Below are 16,092 nucleotides of genomic sequence, written 5' to 3' on the forward strand. Positions count from 1 at the left end.
GCGACTGGTCGGCGGGGTCCGATGCGCGTTGCTTGTGTGTGTGAGTCTTGTTCGCAGTTCTGCATCCACCCTGGCATTCACAACTCCCACCCTTCAATGCCACCATGCTGAAAGGTAGCCCTCGCTGACCCTTCCATCTCTTGCCCAACCATACTAATGTGTCCTGCAGGAGCATTCTCTGCAGACGCAGATGCGTCGCCAGACTTTGGCCCTGCCCACGACGGTCATATATTTTCGTCAGAGGAAGACGAGCTCGATCTAGACGACTCGGACACAGAGCCTGGCGGCAGCGGGCGTACAAAAACCAATTATGGTGCGACTTCAGCATCGCAGCGAGGTGCCGGTCCCAACATGGAAGACGACGATGACGGCATACTCCCCCGCGACAAACAGCGCCGGACTGCATTCTATGACTACACTGCTGAGAAGCAAATGAGCCACACCGAAGCCAAGCAATTCTACCAAAGGCATCAGCTCGAGACACAGCACGGCGGCCCCCAAGCAGACATGCACAGCCCCGCCATGCGCGCAAAGACATTCCCTGCCAATTTCGGTGGCACTGACGGTGTCGACTTTCTCAGCAGGGCCGAGAGTACTCGCTCGCGGAAGAGCAACGTCAGCCATGCCAACCATGTCCAACGACCCTACATACCCATCGGCTCGTCACACGCAGAGCAGTCGCATGAACCTCGTCGGCACATGACCCAGCACGTCCCTGACCCTATAGGTGCCCACGATGAGACCGACCATTTTCTCCAGGCTGATCAACAGGCCCGATCGCATGGCCAACACCCCAACCTCCCTCATGAACACAAGCCTCTTCTGGCTGAACAAGGGATCCACGGTGCAGGTGCAGGCATAGGCGTTGGAACAGGGGCAGGAGGATTCGCAATGTCTGATTCCAGCATCACTGCTGAGCTCAGCTCCATCTACGCAAACATTCAAAAAGTGCTCGATCTGCGCCACAAGTACATCCGCCTGTCGTTGCAACGCTCCTTCGACAACCCCAAAGATGATCCAGCTTGGCGCATCTACCCATCTCCTCCAGAACCTGTGTGGAATGACACCTCCAAAGAGCGTCGCAATGCAGCTAGTAGCATGCAAAACAGTGGTATTCTAGAGCCGAATGAGATGCCTAAGCCACCTCGTAAAATGGGTACCAACATCGGCGAAGATTTCCACTTGGAAGAGTGCCTTCCCGTGCCCGGTCCTGGTGAGATGTCATTCCGGCTTGACGAAAGCGGCGTATACCAAGTATATGAGACTGCTAAATCTGCTGAGCTTGATACTCCCATCATTGCGATCCCGACGTTGCGCGAATTCTACATTGATCTCGATTCCATTCTGGAGATATCTTCCGATGGACCCAGCAAGAGTTTCGCCTTCCGCCGTCTCCAATACCTCGAGGGAAAGTTCAATCTTTACTATCTGCTCAACGAGTACCAGGAGACAGCCGATACCAAGAAGGTGCCCCACAGAGACTTTTACAATGTACGAAAGGTCGATACGCACGTGCACCATTCTGCATGCATGAACCAGAAGCATCTGCTGCGCTTTATCAAGTCCAAGATGAAGAAGTCCCCTGACGAGGTAGTGCTGTACCGTGATGGCAAGCATCTCACGCTGAGGGAAGTATTTGAATCCATCAACTTGACGGCGTACGATCTGAGTATCGACACACTAGATATGCATGTAAGTAACGACTTGACGCTTTTGATACGACAATGCTAACCAGACAGGCTCATACCGACTCATTCCATCGCTTTGACAAGTTCAACTTGAAGTACAACCCAGTTGGTGAATCGCGTTTAAGGACCATTTTCTTGAAGACAGACAATTTTGTCAAAGGCCGCTATTTGGCTGAAATCACTAAAGAAGTCATTTCCGATCTCGAGGCGAGCAAGTACCAGTTCGTAGAATGGCGCATTTCCATCTACGGCCGAGACATTGACGAGTGGGACAAGCTTGCGGCTTGGGTTGTTGACAATAAGCTCTTCTCGCCCAACGTTAGATGGCTGATTCAAGTTCCGCGCTTGTTTGATGTATACAAGGCAACTGGTCTAATGGATAACTTCCAGCAAGTTATCGTAAATGTATTCCAGCCTCTGTTTGAAGTCACCAAAGACCCTTCAAGTCACCCCAAGCTCCACATCTTCTTGCAGAGGGTCATTGGCTTTGATAGTGTTGACGACGAAAGCAAAGTCGAGCGCCGCGTGTACAAGAAGTTCCCGTTCCCGAGCGAGTGGTCTACGAAGCAGAACCCGCCGTACAGCTACTGGATGTACTATCTGTTTGCCAACATGTCGTCACTTAACGTCTGGAGAAAACAGCGGGGCTTCAACACGTTCCTCCTCCGTCCGCACTGTGGTGAGGCTGGTGATACCGATCATTTGGCTGCAGCGGTTCTTTGCTGCCACAGCATCAGCCATGGCCTATTGCTCCGAAAGGTGCCTCTTCTCCAATACATTTTCTACCTCGAGCAGATTGGAGTGGCCATGTCGCCCCTCAGCAACAACGCACTCTTCCTGGCGTATGAGCGAAACCCGTTCATGAGCTACTTCAGACGGGGTTTGAATGTTTCGTTGTCAACGGATGATCCTCTCCAGTTTGCTTTTACCAAGGAGCCTCTGATTGAAGAGTACTCAGTCGCGGCGCAGATCTACAAGCTGAGTGCTGTAGATATGTGTGAGCTAGCCAAACACTCAGTTGAGCAGAGTGGCTTTGAGCATGTAGTCAAGCAAAAGTGGTTGGGTAGCAACTACCATCTCCCCGGTGTTGCGGGTAACGACATGGCAAGGTCCAATGTGCCCAGCATCCGCGAAGCATTCCGACATGAGACTCTCATGGGAGAATTAGCTATGTAAGTTTTGCGCTTGAAGCTTTTCTAAGATATTCATACTAACACCACCCAGGATAGATCGCTACACGCGCGCAGCCCAGGCCGGCAGCCACGACCTAACCAGCTCTAATCTGCAATCCGAGGTGCCCCAGACTCCCAAATCACTCCAAGGAGTCCCGTTCCCCGGGTCACCAACGCACGCCTCAGCTGCGGGTAGCAAACAAATCTTCTCCATGCTCCCTCCAGCTCAAGTCGCCCGCCTCAAGCCCTCTGGATCCACCGCCGACGCAATCAACCCGCAAACTCAACCCGCGTCACCAACCAGCGCCCACGACGGCAGCAACGCCGACCGTTCGCACCGCAACAACAACATGACCGTCAACCCAAACGCCGTGCCTGTAGTCCAGCAGCCGGTAGACGGCCAGGCCCCACCTGCCGGTTTAGAGGAACCAGACACGGGACTAAGGCGTTCAACTAGTTCCGTCACGTTGGACGGGGAGCCGAAATTGTTTCCAGGTGTTGTGAGCAGTAGGAGTCGTAGGCGCAGCACAAAGAATAGTCAGGCTGAGGATGGTGAGGGGGCAAGTTCGCGGCTGAGAAGGTATCCGACGGGGGAGACGGAGAGTGTGGTGGAGGAGAAGGATACCGATGATGAGGAGTAAGAAAAGGATGGAATTCATGATGCTGACTTTGTAAGGCAATTATCAATACTAGACATGAATTTATTGTTTCGGGTCGGTCTTTTGTATACTCGTTACTATGTACTTCATATCTATATCCACGACTACTTCGTGGTCCAGCCTAGGTTCATAATGTATGACGATCCTTCGTACTTACTATGTACATGCCCTGTATCCAAAAAAATATGTAGGAAAATCGTTCTTAATTATCGCTTGCATCGGTACGTTGATGAGATGAAGAAACGCCAAAGGAAAAGATGTAAACGCTCGCTGTACGATAAGGAACGCAAACAAAACAAAAAATCCAAAAGTAAAAGAAGGCGAAAAAGTCAGCGCCAAAGGATCAAATGAGCACTAAATATAAAGAAAAGGAGGCTAAAAAAAGAAAAGGAAAAAAAGTCCAAACTGGGAAATTTTTTCAAAATAATTCCCGTATGTTCAGGAATTGATGGTCCGCGAATAACAATCCAAACACCAGGCATCTCCCTCTTCCCCGACCTCCACTATGCACTTTTTACAAATCGCCTTGGCACAGCCAACACACTGCCTGGCGCAAATGAAGCACGTCCGTCCCTCACACCTCCTGCAGTCTAGGTAATTTTCCAGATCCTTCTTTCGCGTCGGCGCTTTTTGGCAGGCATGGCACGAGCGCAGGTCGGAGACCGCATGGTGATGTGCCGGGGTCCCACAGGTAGTAGTAGTAGGAGATTGAACGTCGAGATCGATATCCATGAGGTGCGAGGTTGATTTTACGAGGGGGGCTTTTGGACTGAAGCGTTTGAGTTGTTTGACGGGGCGGCGGTCTGACGAGAAGTCGTGGGCCTTTGAGGGGAGGAAGGCGTAGGAGAGAGTGTTGTTGGAGTCGAATGGCGGGGTATTGGGGTGGTGGAGGCGAGAGGCGTCGCGGCTTATAGAGGAGCGGTGGTGACGCGGGATGCTCTTTGGGGTGATGTCGGTGCCGGAAGGGTGGAGGGAAGTACATGGGCGTTCGTAGAGTTGTGGTTTGTCGTCGCCTGCTTGTCGCTTTCTCTTGCCAAGACCGGCGGCGGGCTGGTCGGGGGCCATGGTGTGCCAATTGTGAGATGTGTTGTCTTGTTGCCAATCGCGTGTGGTGCTGGGGCCGAAGAGATCGGAGGTAATGTATACCATGGTGGCGGTTGCGGCGGTTGTTGTTGTGGTTGTTGTTATGGTGATGGTTTTACGGCGAGGTGAAGGAGGAGTACTGGTGGTCTTGAAGAAGGCGAAAAGAGGTGGAACGTGCGATGATGCAACCAAGAGACACTGGTACCAGAACAACACAACACGTGTCGGGCAAGGCAGCGGCTGCAGACAGGGTGTGAGATGTGGGTCTCGAGGGGAGAAGAGAGCGACGGAGGGTTGGGCTCAATGTTGTTGAATACGAAGTCGACGACGGCAACGACGACGAGAGAGGACGGACGGGCTGTTGTCGGGCCTAGAAACAAGGCACATGCTCGGCGTACCTGACTAGCGGCCGAATCAGGCATCCGACAGGGGACCGGGTGACTTGACCCCCACGACGCGCTTCACGTGCCGCCAAGTCTCCCCTTCACGCTCCTCTCGACACGCGACGGGCGACGGCACCGAGAACAGCGACAACAGCAGCATTTGCGCACAACCAGCGCTTGCATATATCCCCGGCCTGGCACTCCTGCGTCTGTGTCATGTTCGCCGCCTGCGCGTGATTGGCATAACATCGCCATCCGCAGCACTACTACCACATACCCCACACTGTGATACCCCCTGCACGCTGAAAGCTGGAGAAGATGGACAGCGTCAATGTCTCTGAATTGGTCGCCCGCCTCGGCGCGGAGGAGGAGTCGGTGCGCAAGATGGCCGTCTTCAAACTCCAGAATGCCATCGGCGACCCTTCATTCGCTGATGTCTTCATTTACGAAGGGGGCCTGCCCAAGCTGCGCTTCCTGGCCCTACACTCGACCGGAAATACACTGGCCTATTGTCTCACTTCTCTGGCCCGCCTGCTCGAGCTGGATAAAGGATGGGACCATGTCACGGATGATTTGATTGCAAGAGTAAGTCAAGAGAGGAGAGACTGTTGTGTGTGTGAGCATATCTAACCAATGCACAATAGATAGTCGACCTGGTCGTCGCACAACCACTTGTCAACGTCAACCGAGGTGCCATGTCAGTCCTCGCCGTAATCGTCGGTCATCCCTCACACCGAAGCTCTCACTCGGGCACCACAGGCTTCCAGCGCCTCAAGCCAGCCGTCGACGCTCAACCCCAGTTCCTATCATCCTTGGTTGAAAAAATTGCGTCGGCCGACCATGCGCTCTGTGCAAACTCCCTCCAGCTTATCAATGCGTTGATGCGTGACGCCATTGCAAACGATGCCGCCTTCGAATGGCCCAAATTCATAAAGCAACTCCAGGAGCTGGGCGTGATCAAGAGCGTGTATGGGCTCATGCAGAGTACCGCAATACAAGATCTGGCTCACCCATTGTTGGACTTTCAGTCATTGACAAAGACGTTGCTGAGGAATTGGAGGGAAGAAAAGGTGGATCTGGAAAATCCCGACCATCGAAGGGCTATTCGGGGCCTACATACTGCGAGTCAACCAGACAGGTCATCATCAGATCCAAAAGGAAGCAAGAAGCACCATCCGGAAAAATGGAGCCGGCTGGGTTTCGAGACGGAGTCACCGGCGTGGGAGTTCAACGGGACTGGATTCTTGGGGCTTATGGACATTACCGACTTTGTTTATAAAAACGAAGATGGCTTTCAGAAGCTTTTGCTGGAGCAGTCGGCCGAGCCAGCCGAGCAACGGTGTCCGATTGCTCGGGCGAGTCTTTCAGTCACGCAAACACTATATGAGCATTTTGAAGTGGATAAATTGGATGATGTTGAGTCTCTCCGCCATACCGACTCGCGGGCCAACTTTGACCGAGCATTTAAGCCCCTGTTGCTGCATTGGTCTAGGTTACACACGAGTGGTCTGAATGCCTTTATCCGACTGTGGAAAGCAGCAGGGGCGCAGATTGAAGACTTTGAAAAGATTGAGGAACTGATTCGCATCTTGATTGAGCAGGTGGTCGGGCAAGCACCACGAATGAAAGATGTCAAGGAAATTGAAGAGGAGCTGGTAGAGTTTGAGCTCAAGCGGCTGCGAGAATTGCAGATGGAGGTGCTTGAACTGACGTATGAAGATGCATGGGGTCATCACCTGCGGTATGCAGTTTGCCTATTGTCTGCCGTGCCAAGCTAACACTCCACAGCCAAGTTCGCGACGAGCTCAATCACGAGGCGCTGCAGTTTGTCAAGGAGCAACGGATAAGATGCTTGCTTCAAGGTGCATGGTTCCCAATGGGAGCAGACTTTGGCACAAACACCGGTCCAGTAGCTGGCAACCGTGCAGTGCCTTCGTCGTGGCGCTTTGTTCGACTGTCACACAACCGGCGATACCTGCACTACGCTGACTTTAACGAAAAGACAGCGACAGAGCCGAAATTAGATGCGCTGCAGGAAAAGAGTAAGTACTACACGCTCCACTAGGTGCATCCCAGGGCCCAGTTGCATTTTCGCGGCGGCTGACACAGAAATCAACAGTCGATTTGTCCATTGTCTCATCAGTTGTGAGCAATGTCTCGGCCTCGGCCCCATCGACAGCATCGTCGGACAGTACGGTGAGGACGCTGCCAGGCCATGAGCGGGCGTCGACATCGACCAAGATCACGATCCACGGGTACATGGCTCTATCGAATCATGCGCGGCAGACGTCGAGTGGGTCGGGTGCAGGACGCAAAGAAACCGTACTGTTGCATCTGCACCCTCAAAGCCATACCCTTGCTTCCGAGTGGCTTGATGGGCTGCTGATGCTTCTCAACCAACAGCCGATTACGGCGAATACCAACAAGCTTGTGACATTTATCGGCGGCTATGGGCTCAAGATCCGGCTGCTAAACGTGCGGTACGAGGATGTAGGGCTGGAGGAACCAGTGCTTCCTAGCCGCGAAGGGCTGGACGACGAGTATTACTGTAAGTGTTTTGGTGTGGTATGGTTGTGACAGGTGGTCCTTGTACTGACGTGTCACGTGTAGATGACATTGCAGGAGCTTGAGGAGAGCGACAGGCAGTTGCCTGCAGACGAGGGGGGATTTCGTTAGACAAGCAAGCAAGATGGGATGTGCACGGTGGAGGGGGGTATGTATGTGGGAGGGAGGGAGTGGTTGGGGCCGGAACAGGGCGGGGTGCAGGCTGTTGGGTAGGCTAAGGACAAGTGTGCAAAGTCCACTTTATAGTGCTTGGGGTGGTGGTGGCATGGCGGGGTATGTGCCGAAGGAAGTGATTGCTGGCGAGCTGAGGAAGTTGAGACTGGCGGTTTGGTTGCAGTTGGGGGCTGGCGGTTGGCCGATGACGGCGGGTAGCGGAGGCGCTTCTCTTGAGATACCCTTTCCTTTGTTGGATACTTGCTGTACTTTCTGTTCACTTTGATTCACACACACACACACACTTTGATATTGCATGCCACAAGACCAGCATGGGCAAGCAATGAATCAGGCGGCGGGGGGCAGACGAGTGAGTGCTTTGTGCTGCTTTGTTTTGCGCCATGTTGCACAGCGCATGGCCGGGACGTTGCACGGGACGTGCTTGGAGGGCAGTTGTGCTCTGGGGCGGGCGGAGGGGCGGTCAGCAGGCAATATTCCAGAAGCAAATACGCATGCTCTGGACGTCCATGATACGGGAGCCATGGACAAAGGCTAGCTGGTGCGCGATCCCATGGACCGGGTATAGGAGCGGCCATGCGGTGTGTCGCACGCTAGGAGCGCCGCGAGACCCGCAGGCGGTCGGAGGGTGGAGACGGCGGCTCTGAAACCGCGAAGGCCAATGGTGGAGAGCAGAGAGTTGCAGAGGCTCATGGCTGTGGATTGACTCTCGGAGGAACCACTACGGCTCTACCAAGGTCCGTCCGTGTCTGTGGGCGCCATGGACAGGACTGGACTGGACTGGACAGGAGACTGCTGCTGCACCGCTGCCTTAGCTGCACATGTGGCATCCCGTCACCCAATATGCTCCCGCCCACCCGGTGCATCTGTCGTAACCACGCTGCCTCACTAGAGCTCTCTGCCTGCTGCTCTGGCCTACTCAGCCTCCAGCTGCTACCCTCTCCTCTTGCGCGCTCCATATAGTTTCTTTCTTTTTCTTCAACATCACCAGCCTGGCCCTTGTTTCCACGTCGGATAGCCTGCCGGCCCGCCATTGAATGCCCACCATACCTGCATACATACACGCAGACAGGCAATACTTACATAGTACTTTTGCACACCACCCTTCACAGCCGGCCCATTTGCCTCACCGCGCCCTGGGCGGCCTCGGAGCATCCCTCGTCCTGCCATCCACAAACACCACACCCCCCTTGGCCGGATGCCTCTTGTCACTGGCTCCAAACCGACGACAACGCCATCACCCACTTTGACTATTCCAGCCGACGCCATGAGGAGCAAACCCAGAAGCACTACGCTGCCTCTCCCACAGGCGGAGTTCGAGGCGCTGCCCGATTCGGTCCAGTAAGTCCAACTCGCCGCTTGTGATTGGCTCCCCAGTGTGATAGGGGCGCATACGTCACGTGCAGATACCGATACCCACCCCCCACCATGAATGGCTGTACCTTGCAGTAGCATGAGGGCACCCTTGAGAATGTCGTCGCTAATTAGTCCCCTTCTAGGAGAAAGTACTTTTCGTCCCTGGAGCGTCTGCAGATCCAACGGCAGGCCTTGGACGAGCCTACATCAGGCCGCTCTTCCCAGGCCAGTTCCTCCAGACTCCACCGGCCCACGTTGTCACTGGGTGCCGTACGCCGCAGACGCAGACTCGAAAAACCTGTCCTCGACTACGACATCTCGCTCGCCGACGTTGAGTTTTTCTTCTCTCTACCCGAAAAAGTCCGCAAGCAGCTGTTTTCGCGCGAGGAGCAGTTGCTTCTTCAAGGCTGGCGTGAACATTCCTTCGCTGCCGACGACCCAGACGCCGAGTGGGCACAACAACGCTTCGACGACTTCCACTTTGACTTTTCACTGCCGTCCGGCCTCGACACTGCCGAGCGCGGACGTCCCTTGAGACCACGTTCAGTATCGTCAGCAGAAAGCCCACTGAGCGGACCGAGCGGCCTCTTTGCGGCCTTGGAAAAGGACCCGCATCATTCCACTACTCCTTCATATCTCGACACCATGGCCACCCCTACTCCTATATTCACCTCCAAAGAGATGCCCGCCCGCAACATGAGAAGAACAATGTCCCTTACCACTTATCCTGTCCGCGGCGGATCCTCTTCCTCTCCCTTTGGACCTCCGTTCCTTAGTGGTATCAACACCCGCCCGCACCAACGCTCACAATCCTCTTCGCTTACCGGCCGCACGCCAGTCCACACACCCGTTTCTCCTGTATTCGACCCCGAGGCCACCCACTACCAGGACCCGGAGGCGAGGAAGAAGCTACGCATGTACCTTGCTTCTCCGCAAAAGTTCGACGAAGCCATAGAATTCGGCTTCCCATCATCAACAAGACCAGAGACTGCTGCACCTGCACCGCACTACCACCTGCCACAGATTGACACTCATGCCTGCAAGTTCAGTCGGGATATGCAAACATTCCTCAGAGACGGGCAATTGTCCTTCTTCGAGGATGAACGCCATGACAACGAAGGCTTAGAATCAGATGCCGACTCTGTCGCCGACATGGAATCGCCAGCTACACCCTCGAGTACCGGCGTGTCTTTTCGAATACATTCTCGCCAAACATCACACCGGAACATGTCCCTGGATTCGCCAATGCCATCGCCTGTGCACTCAACACACGCCCAACTAAACCGGGAGATGACTCTGCGCATGACCTTGACCCGTCCAGATCTCCGTGCAGACGAAGAGCAGCTGTATGGCTGGCAAGGCGCCTCGTCCAGCCCCAAGCCTCAAAAAGACGATCCTTTGGCGCTAGAGGATCTTGTCTTCAGCGACGATATGACTGGCACCAAAGGTGCATTCTATGTTAAGCCCAAGCCGCGTGGAAACCTAGTCAGCCGCCTGCTGAAGCGCGCCAGTTTGAAATCTCGATGAACTACATCCGCTAGTCACTCGAAGCGTGGTCATCCTTATGGGCCTCGTGCCCTCTTTTTTTTCTAGTCTATTTTTAAAACCCTGTTGTTACTTTCTTAGTTCTAATTCACCAACAGGTCTGCTGCGTTTGAGCGGGCGTTTTTGTTGTTGTTTCTCTCTTTGGTTCGACACACTGGTTTGGGCGCCAGAATTGTACGATATACTACGATGCACGATACGATTCAGATGCATGAATGAGGCGTTTTTCCTTTCAACCCACCCCACGCCAGGCTCGTCCTGTGCAATTCAGCTAGTCAAGTTTATCCAAAGAAAGATTTGCGGCAGCCATTGAGATCGGCATCTCATTGTAAGGATTATTACACTGAGCCTGACTCTTTCTCTGTCTTTTTTCCCACCAAAAAGCGTCTTCATTGTATTTGTCACTTTGTTTTTTTGCCCTTACTCGAGCGTATCTATTGGCAATAAAGCTACCTTTGCAGAACAGACCAGGATGTCTCGCCTGTCGATTATACATTCTATCTCTCTTTCTGTCTCCCTTATTTTTTTCCAAATACTCTTTGTTTCCCCTTCTTGTTTGTTACATGACTAGTTATCTCCTCCACGGATCATTGCGATGCCGTTCGGATGGACGAAACTAAAGGGGGATACCGGCACACGGGCCCCATTTGGCCCAGGATTTTGTGTTTCGAGCTAAAAGTACGGCAAAAAAACCGCGCCCACCCCCCACCTATTAAACGAGTTGGTTAGAGGAAAGTAGCCGGAAAACAAATCCGTACGTGTGTGTACAACATGTTTGTGTCCACGATGTGATTACTGCATGAAAGTAAAATAACCAGGGTGTGGTTTCTACAAATGGAGCCAAGATTGTCCAAACACCTTGTCAGTGCCGCTTATGATTACCCTCTGTGCAGGCAACGATCAGCATCAGCGTGCTTACATGTCATATGTCGTGTCCATGTTCTATTTGATGACAAGGGAGAGAAAATAAAGAGGCGAGCGGCATATTTTGTGATTACGGTTAGAAACCGGTGTGGCGGGCGACGGACCCATGAAGTCCGAGTCAGCATGGAAATAACGGTCATACTTTCTCAAGGCGCGGCACACGCGTGTGTGCGTGTGTATGTGTGTGATAACAAACGCCTGAGGCACATTGGTTGGTTCGAGGGAGGGGGGGGGGCAAGTATGATACATGCTATTTGTTGCAGAACAAAAAGCAAAAAGAAGTTGCGACATTGGTGCAGGTATACCACCGGTGAAGAAAGCATGTTGAGTCAAAACGTTAAGGATATAGGTTCCATCGGCCCTGTATTAAACAAAGCTTGAGATAGAGTGCTTTAGAGCAAGGTTATCCATGTTTTGTTTGTTTTTTTCTCGGTTCTCCATCTTTTTCGTGCTACAACATGTGTGTATGCTGACCGGATGATAGCTTACGAACTTACTACCCTTCTCCCAGGCACTTTTTTTTAACACCGTTTTACCCAAACCAACCCACTCTCTCAACCGATAATCCAAAAAAAATCTACGAAAAGAGAGTAAAAAAAAGTTTTCCGCATATAGCAGAAAAAAAAACACATTCCCCATTTCTCACCTCATCCCCCACACACACCCACATCTTCTTTCCCGTCCCTCACACTCCAGCATTTCTCACCAACCGTCGCACCACCCCAAGCCTAAGCCCCCAGAAACCCACACACACACACACACACACACACACACAGTAGTATAGAAAACACATTAACACAACACTCACGCCCTTAGTTTCGCTCCCCCTCCCCCTCTTTCCTCCACACTTACCACGCCACAAGCCACCCAACCCACAAAATCGTTCCTTGGCACACCCAAGATTAACCCACGCCACTTTCGTCTTGGCTCTTTCCCCTCTCTCTCTCTCTCAGCCACCTTTTCTCCTCCTCCCCCCGCGCCTCTTTCAGCTCCGCGGAGAAAAGATCGGGGGGTTTGAAAGGGGGGGGAATAGCGAGAAAGGGCAAAAAGATCCGTCTGGTACACACTATTTTTTTAACTACCATAATGCTTGTGAACTTAAGCCTCAACTACCCTTAGCGGAGTGGAGTTGGAGAGAAGGAGCGAGAGAGAGCGAGGGAGAAAAGTTAAGGTTTTTAGGCCGGACCGGGTGTGTATGCACGTAGACTGACGAACCGGAGACCGAAACCCTGGACCCACCTCTCCATTTCTTTGGCTGTTGTATGTGTATGTGTGTGTGTGGGGGGGGGGGTTTACAGTTTAAGGTGGACCGGGCCGGTCGCTTGTTTTTTTGGTGATGGGTGCACTCCCCGGGTTGGAAGGGGAAGTAATTGGGACTGAGACTGAGACTGGGTGTGTGGATTAGTTAGAGAAGGGAAGAGAGAGAGGGCGGAGTTGGTTGGTCGGCCGCTATTCTGCGGTCAGCGCTACGAGGTAGTGGGCCGAGGCAGAGATGGGCATGATGAAACGTGCTAGTTTTTGCAAGCGTTGGTGGTGGTGGTGGTGGTGGGGGGTAGTGTGAGGAGTTGGGGAGAAGAGGGTTCGGCAGATGCGAGATGGAGGGGGCACAGAGTGGGCTTGGGTTTAGGGATTCTGGTTAGGAGTTTGGTCGAAGGTCTACTAGGTTGGGGGTTGGGTTGGGGGAACCTGGGACGGCTGGATTCTTGGGGGTGGTTTGTTCTTTTTTTGTGAGGTATGTATGAAGAGGGAACGGATGGCTCGTGGGTCTGGAGGAGAGTGTAAGCAAAGGCAAAAGTATTATTGAAATGACCATCTTGAATTATTCATTGTGAATTGATAAATTCTCCTGTGTTGCGTAGCTAGACACACATGTACCTCTGAACACATTGACTAGTAGCGTAAGACACGAATTGCAAACTTCCCCCTCTTACCATCCTACCATCACAAAAAATTTACCCCAAGCCATAACACACCTCCTCGCAACAGTAACCGTATTTCCAAGACCCGGAAGATCAGCACATCCGTTCTAAGCGCATCATCTAAATCCTACAAGCCCCACACAATTACGCCATCTACATGTCTTGCTACGGCAAAAATCAAGCCCATATTACCCGTAGTATACCTTGCCCACAATCACCTCCCCCCCCAATACATAAAACATGAATCTAACTAACTATATAAATGCCTGCAGTATGCAGGAGTCTACAGAAGCAGACCAAAAAGGCCAAGCGACTACTAGGACAACACCGACGCAGGGTCTTTATTACATTGTGCAAAAGAGGAAACCCCACAGACACTCAAGCGAATTGACGCAATCCGACTCGCTTCATGTACTTATAATTACACTTTCATGCTACTCGAGCTATTCGGGCAACATGCAGTACAAACAACAGCTGTGGCGGACCCACTACATGCAAGTCCCACACTCTCTCGCTTCTTTACATGCAGGTTTTGATTGCGACTTTTCATGCATTAGATGCACCAGGGGTTGCCTGAGGTTCACACATACACACATGTCACATCACGCCATTAGGTGGATCTTTACAGAGCTCGCGTAATCTTTTGTCATTGCTCGTGGTATTATCATTTTGCTGCAACAGATCACGGCAATATCATTGTTATTTTCTTCTACCTTGACAGCGCAATGTCGTCGATTCGGAGAATCATCTTGACCGTCTCGGCTGCCAGCTCAATGGCGCTGGTACTGACCAACAGCGGCTGCAGCACATTCTCTTCGCTAATGTCGTTCTTGACGCCTCCGCTCTTGATGCTAATTCCTGCGTACTTTTGATCTTGCGCATGTCTATGCCTCAGCTCGGTGACGACCTTGATGCTGTTGAGACCTGCGTTTTCCGCTAGTGTAGTTGGGATAACCTCCATGGCATCGGCAAAAGCTTTCCAGCAAATAGCTTCAGTGCCGGTGAGTTCACGAGCCTTGAGGGAGAGTTGGTGCGCAATTTCGATTTCTGGAGCACCTCCACCAGCAAGAAGCGCCTTCTTCTTGACTAATGAGCGGATAGCGCAGTGTGCGTCATGAAGTGATCGCTCCGTCTCGTCCAGAATGAGACTGTTGGCACCCCGACAGACGATCGACACAGTGTTGGCCGCTGACTTGACGCCCGAGACCTTGACATATCGAGCACCGGATGCTTGTACTTCCTCAACAAGGTCAGCCGAGCCGAGCTTGTCTTCTGTGAACGAGTCAATGTCGGCGATGGGCTTGCAACCAGTGCTCTGCATCGTATTAGCGTAAACTCTGATGATAGACTGCATATTGACGCACCTTGCAGATGAACTCAATCTCATCGCGCTCGATGTCCTTGACAACCAAGATCTTAAGCTTTGACAAGAAATGCAGACTAAGATCGTTGACAGCATCGCGCAGAATAGACTTTTGGATAAAGAGAACATTGCACTTTGCTTTCTGGATCTTCTTGACCATGTTCAACAGATATGTCCGCTCCTCCTTGAGGATCTTGTCCATCTGCCTGTAGTCGTTGACAACAATCTGGTTTTCCATGTCTGGCTTTGGGGGGCTCAGCTGGAACTGGATGAGACCTATCCGTGCCTTTTCCTTGAGTGTGGGGCCGCCGGCGCTCTTGACCACTGGCTGATTGAGAACTAGCCCGTCAATCATCTCACTGTCCTCAATGGTACCGCCCGACTTCTTGATCATGCGGATGTTCTTCAGGTCTACGTTGTCGGCGGTCTTGGGGTCGATGACCTTGAGCACAGAGTCGACGGCCATGATGGGCAGCTTTGGCTCTTGAGCGACAATCTTGGAGGAGAGGGAAGTGGTAGCGGTCTTGAGGAGAGTCTGCCTGTCTGTAAGAGAAATGGGAATGGCCATTTCAGTCAAGATAGATATGGCCTCCTGGGCGGCGCGCTGAAAGGCCTCGGATATGACTGTGGGGTGGATGCCCTTTGCCAATAACCGCTCAGCAGCTCCGAGAAGACTACCAGCAATAACCACGACTGATGTTGTACCATCTCCAGCCTCGATATCTTGGGCGTGTGCGAGGTCGACGAGCATCTTGGCCGACGGGTGCATGACGCTCATTTGGTTCAACATGGTGGCTCCGTCGTTTGTGATGATTGTCTGGCCTTTGCTGGTTTGAATCTGCAGCGAGTTAGCCATTGACTTGTCTAAAGACTGTATATATCCAATTACCATCTTGTCCATTCCCTTTGGTCCCAGAGACTGCCAAAATATCAGTATTTGTCTTGTTCCCCGCACCCTGTGGTGGGACATACAGTTCGGATCGCATCTGCCACAGCTACACATTTTGGGTCAGCTTAGGGGGTTGAACACATGGGCGAAATATGTATACCTCTTGCTGCAATAATGTTGGCACTGCGGACCGCCCTAGGCTTTTCTTTATCCTGTACTTGTCATCAGTCAATGTTTTCAGAGCTCATGGTGTAGGCAGCCATACCTTGAAGGCAGCATTTCCGCCACCGCCTCCGCCACTTGCAACTTGAGCAGCCATGTTTGGGGAATCTCGAGAAAACAAAGACAAAGGAGGGGTATCGTGGTGGGTTGGCG

The 16,092-nt window shown here is 52.4% G+C and overlaps 6 protein-coding genes across 6 annotated transcripts; 3 read left to right on the top strand and 3 right to left on the bottom strand.

Moving 5' to 3' along the window:
- Nucleotides 1–156: 156 nt before the first annotated feature.
- COCCADRAFT_85611 (uncharacterized protein) lies at nt 157–3,501 on the top strand (the record flags this gene model as incomplete). Its single annotated transcript, XM_007710091.1, has 3 exons — nt 157–1,692; nt 1,740–2,860; nt 2,913–3,501. 3 exons carry the CDS (start codon nt 157–159, stop codon nt 3,499–3,501), a joined length of 3,246 nt encoding a protein of 1,081 aa, XP_007708281.1.
- A 456-nt stretch (nt 3,502–3,957) lies between these two features.
- On the bottom strand, nt 3,958–4,668 carry COCCADRAFT_85716 (uncharacterized protein; the record flags this gene model as incomplete). Its single annotated transcript, XM_007710092.1, has 1 exon — nt 3,958–4,668. One exon carries the CDS (start codon nt 4,666–4,668, stop codon nt 3,958–3,960), a length of 711 nt encoding a protein of 236 aa, XP_007708282.1.
- Nucleotides 4,669–5,303: 635 nt separating this feature from the next.
- COCCADRAFT_1637 (uncharacterized protein) lies at nt 5,304–7,615 on the top strand (the record flags this gene model as incomplete). Its single annotated transcript, XM_007710030.1, has 5 exons — nt 5,304–5,570; nt 5,630–6,726; nt 6,774–7,027; nt 7,105–7,533; nt 7,596–7,615. 5 exons carry the CDS (start codon nt 5,304–5,306, stop codon nt 7,613–7,615), a joined length of 2,067 nt encoding a protein of 688 aa, XP_007708220.1.
- Nucleotides 7,616–8,988: 1,373 nt separating this feature from the next.
- Nucleotides 8,989–10,604, top strand: COCCADRAFT_85468 (uncharacterized protein; the record flags this gene model as incomplete). The annotated part of the gene is made up of 2 exons (XM_007710093.1): nt 8,989–9,062; nt 9,221–10,604. The coding sequence occupies 2 exons, from the start codon at nt 8,989–8,991 to the stop codon at nt 10,602–10,604; spliced, it is 1,458 nt and encodes a 485-aa protein (XP_007708283.1).
- A 2,347-nt stretch (nt 10,605–12,951) lies between these two features.
- On the bottom strand, nt 12,952–13,158 carry COCCADRAFT_85675 (uncharacterized protein; the record flags this gene model as incomplete). Its single annotated transcript, XM_007710094.1, has 1 exon — nt 12,952–13,158. A coding segment is annotated over one exon (207 nt), but the record flags the coding sequence as incomplete, so codon positions are not given.
- A 1,016-nt stretch (nt 13,159–14,174) lies between these two features.
- COCCADRAFT_22944 (uncharacterized protein) lies at nt 14,175–16,036 on the bottom strand (the record flags this gene model as incomplete). Its single annotated transcript, XM_007710052.1, has 6 exons — nt 14,175–14,780; nt 14,830–15,666; nt 15,718–15,747; nt 15,801–15,823; nt 15,878–15,929; nt 15,983–16,036. The coding sequence occupies 6 exons, from the start codon at nt 16,034–16,036 to the stop codon at nt 14,175–14,177; spliced, it is 1,602 nt and encodes a 533-aa protein (XP_007708242.1).
- Between the last annotated feature and the right edge of the window lie 56 nt (nt 16,037–16,092).

This window comes from Bipolaris zeicola (genome assembly GCF_000523435.1).
Source record: "Bipolaris zeicola 26-R-13 unplaced genomic scaffold scaffold_14, whole genome shotgun sequence".
NCBI lineage: Eukaryota > Fungi > Ascomycota > Dothideomycetes > Pleosporales > Pleosporaceae > Bipolaris > Bipolaris zeicola.